The 7,845-nt window shown below is 41.5% G+C and overlaps 1 protein-coding gene across 1 annotated transcript; it reads right to left on the bottom strand.

Moving 5' to 3' along the window:
* Positions 1–972: 972 nt before the first annotated feature.
* On the bottom strand, positions 973–1,377 carry LOC149159368 (uncharacterized). Its single transcript, XM_089434275.1, has one exon. It carries the CDS (start codon positions 1,375–1,377, stop codon positions 973–975), a length of 405 nt encoding a protein of 134 aa, XP_089290401.1.
* Positions 1,378–7,845: the final 6,468 nt, after the last annotated feature.

Raw genomic sequence — 7,845 nt, 5'->3', positions numbered from 1 at the left:
ACAGGTCAGACCGCAAACCTCTAGAAGCCCATCAGACATCCCTAGGGTGTGGAAACCTAGTTCTAGCACCCTCCCATACTACTTTGGGTGAGACCTCAGTCCGCGCTCCCCGGACTGTTGCCGAAAGGGCCAGTAGTATGGGGATTTTCTTGGCTAAATCACCTCTGAACCTGGGTCAGGCCCCACTAAGCCAATAGCTCTTCTTCGTCTAAGTCCAAGGGTTCTGTCGGCTATTTGGTTCTATCCATATTCTCCTTTTGTCTGACCTCTGTTGGATTTTTGCGGAGCAATTGTCACATCGGTGCTTGTTGGGGCTTCTTCTGCTTCTTTTCTCCTGCCGCGAAGGCAAATGGTTTAGGCCTCAGTGACCTAGGCACTGTGGTAGGCAAGGTTTTAGGCACAGGTTGGGCTGGATTAGGTCAGTTTGCAATAATAATCTCCAAGAATATTTCGCATTTCTAATCAGTTAAATTCTCAAATCCTTGTTGTAATTTTTCTCTCGAAGTATTTTCCAATCCTCTGCAGACATGCAACAATTATCTTAGTGCAAACTAAAGCGCAAAAGCTCAAGGAAATTTATCAGGAAGAAAAGTGTTCAAATGTGGAGCGGGATGTTGTATTTATAGCCCAATTTGAATTCAAATCCATTCGTTCCCTCCAGATTCCTATCATTAATGTGCTTTTGGCGGCAGATTTCCAAAGATATCCTCCTTAAATTCTCTCCCCCCGCTCCCTTCAATAGAAAAATCGCCATCCAATCATCTACAGTGCTTCCAATGGTGAATTTTTCGCAGGCTGCATGGGACCCACAATTCTAGCGCAGCTCCTTCATCGTAGCTCTCCTCTGCACCTTCCCTCAATTCATCACACAACCCATTCACTTTGCCAAACTATCCTTTTGGAAGTGTAGTTTATAGTCCCGCACTCCCTTGAAACTTCCTAGAGTACTAAGACTATTTTACATTCATATATTCATTGCGCAGGGGTTGGTTCACCCCTGTACAATTTTAATTGACTCCCATTGATCTTTCTTGGAAACATCTCCTCGTTTAGCTTCACGAGCTGAACTTTGCCTCCATCCGTAATCTCCTTGACAATATATGGCCCCAGCAAATGCATCTGGAACTTCCCTGTAAACTTTGTGAACTTGATATCATACAAAAACACTAAATCTCCAATTTTAAAGGTGTGTTTTTTAATGTGGCGATCATGCCACACTTTTTCATGAGCCTTCTGCACTTGCTGATGAAAACCAACCAAGAAGCGATCTTCCTCAAACTCAACTATCTGCGCAAGGCGTTCTTTCGTGGTATCCCGATCGACCATCTCTGTGATTGCAGCAATCTGAAAACTCGGCATAATGTACTCGATCGGCATTATGGCTTCTTGTCCATAAACCAGTCTAAATGACGTCTATCCAGTCAATTTTTTACGGGTAGTTCTATACGCCCATAAAACAGCGAGTATGAGCACATCCCTATCATTCTGATTTGCATTACAAATATTCGTCAAAGAATTCTCCAGGATTTTATTAAAGGCTTCCACTATTCCATTTGCTTGAGGATGATATGACATACTTTTCTGATGATACATTTGGAATTCTTCAAGCAAGGCAACAATTGTTTCATTCAATAAGTGTGAACCCCTATCACTCATCAAAATTTTAGGGCAGCCAAACCGAGACAAAATGTATTCAAAAATTAACTTCACAACTATGGTCGAGCTACAATCATTCACACGCTACACCTCAGCCCACATGGTCAAGTATTCGGTCGCTGTAATGATGTATCTTGCTCCTATCTTCTTTCTGAGCGGTTGAATTGGTCCCACGAAGTCTATTGCCCATTTATCGAATTCCTGTAATGACACTTGTGGGTTTAGAGGAAATTCATCCCTTCGCGATGACCTCCCCATTCTCTAACATACATCACATGTCCTGCAACAATCCTTGGAATCCTTATGCACAATTGGCCACCATAGCCCGACTCATAAGATCTTCTACGCAGTTTCTCTTCCCGCATAATGTCCTCCCACAACCCCTCCATGTGCTTCAGCAAGGATACTTTATCATTCATAATCTGGGACATACCTATGCAACACTTCATCCGATCCCATTTTATATAAGTGCCCTGCAATAACAGAAAATATATAGCCCTGACCACCAATTCTTTCTTTTGTTGTGTCGTATACCCTTCAGGAGTTGTACCCATAGACAAGAACTAGATTATGTTTGCAAAATGTTCATCTGCGACGCACACAACAAAGAGTTGCACATCAGGCAATCCTTCATCCAGATTTGTAGGTTCATCACCATTCTCAATCTACGAGAGGTGATCTGGTCCAACATTTAATCGCCTTGGCTTCACAACTACTTCAAAGTCATATTCTTGAAAGAGCAACAACCATCTACAAATTTGCCCCCCCCCCCCAAACACAGGCTTGTTGACCAGGTACTTCAAAACGGAATGATCTGTGTACATTTTGTAGTGCACACCCAACAAATAGTGCATGAACTTCTAGAGCGCATACACCATCGCCAAACCTTCGTGCTCTATGGTTGAATAATTATTTTTTTCCTTAGATAACTTTATGTTTGCAAATGCTATCGGGTGGTTAATATCACCTACGCCTAGTTGGGTTAGCACAACTCCTAATGCTATGCAGGATGAATCTACATGTACGTGGAATTCTTTCTTCCAGTCAGGGAACACTAGAATAGGCGTTGTGACCATTTTTTCCTTTAATACATCCAAACTCTTCTGGCAATCATCATCCCAGCAAAACGTCGCATCCTTCTTCAGTAATATCTCCATGGGCGCAATGATTTGCACATATGCTTTGATGAACTTCCTATAATATCTTGTATGGCCCAATGTTGCATGCAACTGTTTGAAATTTCTTGGAGGCTCCAAATTGATAATTACTGCAATTTTGGCAAGGTCTACCATCAACCCCTGCTTACAGACAACATGGCCCAAGAGTATCCCATATGGTACGCAGAATATGCACTTTTTCAGATTAAGGGATATCTGATACTTTCGACAAGTATCCAGCATGAGGCGAAGACTAGAAACATGCTTCTTTACTAACCCAAACATTGTCCAATCATCAAAGTAAACCTCCAAAAACTTATGAATAAATTCTTTGAAAGCCACGACTACCACCCTAGAAAAGATTGCAAGGCATTCTTAAGTCCAAAGGGCATAACTTTATACTGAAAAAAACCCCATTCTGTAGTGAAGGTAGTCTTACTTTGATCCTTTGGCATGATCTTGATTTGATGATACCCTAAGAACCCATCGGTAAACGAATAGGCTTCCTAACCTCCAACATTCTCCAATACTTCATTTATGAACGACGTAGGAAATGGATCATGGACAAAAGCATCATTCAACTTTCTTAAATCTACGTAGATCTGAATTTCGCACTTCGTCTTCTTTTCCTAAACCACCATAGGACTAACCAGTGTGATTCCTTGACAGACTCAATAATTCGGGCTACAAGCATCTTATCCTATTCTTCGTGCAATTTTTCCTTGTACTTAGGATTCAATCGGTGTGGGCGCTGCTTTATGGCTTCGCATATGGATTCAGAGTGATCTTCATGACACCAAAATCACCTGCTATTCTCTTTAGATCAGAGAACTTTGTGGGAAACAAGATCTGATACTCCTGCAATAACTCATAGACTTTGTCCACTATGTCCTCATCCCAGTAATCACATATATTTGTGAACTTCGGCTGCACTTCCAACCCAATGTTCACCTAATTAGTCTTCAAGGGCTTTGAGATGTCAAGGACTTCTGCCTTAGGTCCCGCAACTTCGCATTGTCCTTCTAAATCAAGAATATTGATGTTCCTAGGATCTTCCTCACCTTCCTCTCTAGTCACATTGTAGCATTCCAGAGCATGGTACAGCTGCGTATTCTAGTCTGGTTGTACCCACGTGACAGGTTCTTTAGGAATTCTGAATATTACAGCCTTGATCTCCTGTAACGCTTTGTCAATACACTCAAATCCATCCTCAAAACTGAAAGTTAATAGAAAATTTTCTTTCAAAACATCCCACTCTGTGGTTCCATGTCGTAAATATGTTTCTAGATACCAGTTCACCATAATCATATACAAAGTGTAGGAGAATATGTGAACCCATTTTGGTTGTGGTTCTTCTCCCCATGCTTTTTTCCACCGAACCAGATGCTCACGAACATCATCCTCTCCTGTATATTTCTCTGAAATTCAGGTATTGGCATACCCAAACCACAGTTTTATCATCCGTTGATACTCCTTCCAATTTGCAAAGTTGTTCTTACGTGTGCCCCACCATCTAGAAGGCATAGCTCTCAGCGCGATGTCTAATGCTTGGAATTGATGTTCCTCCAGTACATCTCTTTCAAATTTATCTAGAAATAAATTGACATCTTCTAAACCATTATAATACGGTAAGTTGTGTACCTCAATCACTATACATCGAAGTGACTTAATAAGCCTGTTGCATCACAATGTCGATACCTCATGTAATCTATTCTGCCAGTGCTCAAGCTCCTCATCTGAATCCAAATTGCAGGAGTTGTCCTTCTCCCAAGTAATTCACCCATCCACCGTAGGGTTGATCCAATCCTCATCCCGCGCAGTAAGCTTATAGATTTGTTCAAAATCATCCTCATAATAATCTCATGCTGATTCAGTATATCGTGCACCTTCAACTGGATCCAATGGAACAATAAACCTGAGTTCCTTCTTCTCAAATGTCATGTTGCACTTCTTAAGGTTGATGACTACATTCATATCAAATGCCCAATCAATGCCAAGCAGTGGCGGGTATGGATTATTGTTGTCCACTATTTTGATCACTTCAAAATTGGTTATGGTATGCGGCCCTTCAATATCCATAGTTACTCTATGTAGTCGTCCCATAGGAATAATATTTTGTTGGTTCGCCATTTGTAGCTCGATCGAGGACCATTGTAGTGCTGGATTTCCCATTCTTTTGTTGGGTTGTGTTATATTCTTTCCACGACTAGCCGACGTACTTAACCGGGGGGTTAGAGGGGGAGGCGGAGGCCCCCTTCGTTGCACCAATGGTGTAGCGGGGGGCGGGGGGGGGGTCATAGGGGGTTTGAGGCATACCCGTAACCCCACTTTATGGGGTTCGGGGCAGCGCAACAAAAAAATTTGGTTTTGGACCCTATGTTAAGTTGGGCAGACCCACCTACGGTTTTGTGTATAATTTTCGCACATGTCTTTTGGACGTGATGGTTTTCGGTCCATGGTATTGGATGCTTCGGCATGTATAAATATGTATTGTAACAGTGAAAGGAACATAATGAAAAAATCAAGCTGGTAGTCCTGGTTTTGGGATCCAGGGGAAATCTCTGTGTATATGTGTTTTATGTGTTATGCTCTCGCTTTTTTATTTTATGTGTTTTAGAATTTGTATGCAGGTAATTTCTATACGGGGTTAAAACCTATATTTGGTATCAGAGTTGTTTTTTAGCTTCAAGGGGACGCCTTTATCGCTGAGGGGTTTCGCTCGAGCCTGTGGTAGACCCTGTTCAGTAGGAGATCTACGAGATTGATTCTGGTGGTAAAAGAAGATGGCGAGCAGTGGAAAGATAGAGATTGAGAAATTTAATGGTCAAAGTTTTGAGTTGTGGAAACTCAAGATGGAGGATCTGTTGGTGGATAAATATCAGTGGATCGACGTAGATCCGGGTACTAAACCAACAGGAGTGTCCCATGAAGAATGGAAGAAGTTGGATCGGAAGGCAAAGAGCACAATACGATTGTGTGTCTCAGATTCAGTATTGTTGAATATTTCAGGGGAAGTTATAGCAAAGGCATTGTGGGATAAGTTAGGGACTTTGTACCAATTTAAGTCTCTGGTGAATAAATTGTTCCTGTGGAAAAAGTTGTATAACCTGAGGATGAAAGATGGAGACTCAGTGACAGAGCATCTGAACGCATTTAATACTATGGTAAGTCAGTTAGCATCTATTGATATTAAAATTTCAGATGAAGATAAGTGCATCAGTTTGTTGTGTTCTCTACCAGATTCATGGGATAGTCTGGTTATTGCAATAGGTAGCAATGCAACTTCTTTGCATTTTGATGAAACAGTCTCATTCTTGCTAACGGAGGAGATGAGACGGAAAAATATGGAGAGCCAAAATGGTGATTCCTTGTCTGTATGAGGATGTTCCCAGAACAAAAACAAAAATAAGTCATCGAGTGGGAGATCTAAATCTCCAGGAAAACTTGTAAAGGTGGTGTGCTAGAAATGCGGAAATGAAGGGCACTACAAAAGGGACTGTAAATCTAAAGCTCCTGACAAAGGAAAGGGATCTGATGATGCTCCTTCTACAAAGGCAAAAACCACCTCAGATGAAGGTGGGGATGTGTACTTGGCTTCTTCAAGTACACATGTAGATCATGAGGCATGGTTGATTGACTTAGGTGCATCCTTTCACTTCACTCCCCATAGAGAGTGGTTCTGCGAGTATGAGAAATAAGATGGTGATGATGTCTTCTTAAGGGATGATAGGAAAGCTAAAATCATTGGTCGCGAAAAAGTAAAGTTGAAGTTGCAAGGTGGAAGGGTTAGAACACTTCTGGGTGTTTTGCATATTCCTACATTGGCCAGAAATCTACTTTCTGTAAGCAAGTTGGATGATGCAGGTGTAAAAACAGTGTTCGAGAAGGATACCTGCAAGATGGTTCGAGGAGCACTGGTTGATGTGGGGAGTTCGAATTGGAACTCTGTACAAGCTGCAAGGTAGCATTGTTGTTGATGGGTGCAATAGTTCTGTGGTTTCTGAAAATGGAGCAAAAAATCTAGTGGTCTCTGGAGAGAAGACCATGCTGTGGCATCAAAGGCTTGGACATATTGGAGAGAAGAGCCTTCAAATACTTCATGGTAAAGGTATGGTAGGAGGTATGAGTAATAGCTCTCTGGATTTTCATTTTTGTGAAAATTGTGTACATGGGAAGCAGGATCGAGTGAGTTTCCCCTTTGGTGGTAAGAGGGAGAAACATATATTACAGCTTATGCACAATGATGTCTTTGGACCTGTGAAGGTTCCATCATTGGGTAAGTCCGTGTACTATGTATCATTTATAGATGACTTCTTAAGGAGTACATAGATATATTTCCTTAAGAAGAAATCTGAAGTCTTTGACAGGTTTAAAGAATTTAAGGCTTTGGTGGAAAACCAGACATAGAAGAAGATAAAGGTGTTGAGGACAGATAACGGTGGAGAGTTTTGCAGTAAGGAATTTGAAGAATTATGTAAGAAGTGTGGTATAGCACGACAGAAGACTATTCCATATATACCTCAGCAAAATGGAGTTGCAGAAAGAATGAACAAGACGTTGATGGAAAGGGCAAGAAGCATGCTCAGCGGTGTCGGGTTAGGACAGGAATTCTCGGCAGAGGCGATGAAGACAGCATGTTACCTGGTCAACAGATCACCTTCATCAGCGTTGGAAGATAAAACTCCACAAGAGGTATGGACTGGTAAGAAACCCTCTCTTTCACATATGAGGGTATTTGGATGTGATGCATATGTACATGTTCCAAAGGATAAACGAACCAAGTTGGATAGTAAATCTAAAAAGTGCATCTTTATTGGATAAGGATGGTTTAAAGGGTTATAAGCTTTGGAACCCAGTAACAAGGAAGGTTGTGTACAGCCGAGATGTGGTGTTTAGAGAGGTGAAAGATGTTATTAAACATGAAGTCCAACCAAAGGAACCTGAGAAGATAGAGTTTGAGCTAAAGGAGGAAGAATCAGACTCTACAACAAAGGAGGAATTAGAAGATGAAGAGCCACAAACTCCAGGTGTG

Source organism: Pinus tabuliformis, chromosome 5_2 (genome assembly GCF_031772625.1).
Source record: "Pinus tabuliformis cultivar Carrire ecotype Pingquan chromosome 5_2, CPIR1, whole genome shotgun sequence".
Classification (NCBI taxonomy): domain Eukaryota; kingdom Viridiplantae; phylum Streptophyta; class Pinopsida; order Pinales; family Pinaceae; genus Pinus; species Pinus tabuliformis.
The sequence above is the reverse complement of the archived record's forward strand: the minus strand, read 5'-3'. Positions and strand labels throughout refer to the sequence as shown.

Bases quoted from the DNA above. Each gene is read 5' to 3' on its own strand.
- LOC149159368 (XM_089434275.1), bottom strand. From the start codon at position 1,377: ATGCCGATCGAGTACATTATGCCGAGTTTTCAGATTGCTGCAATCACA.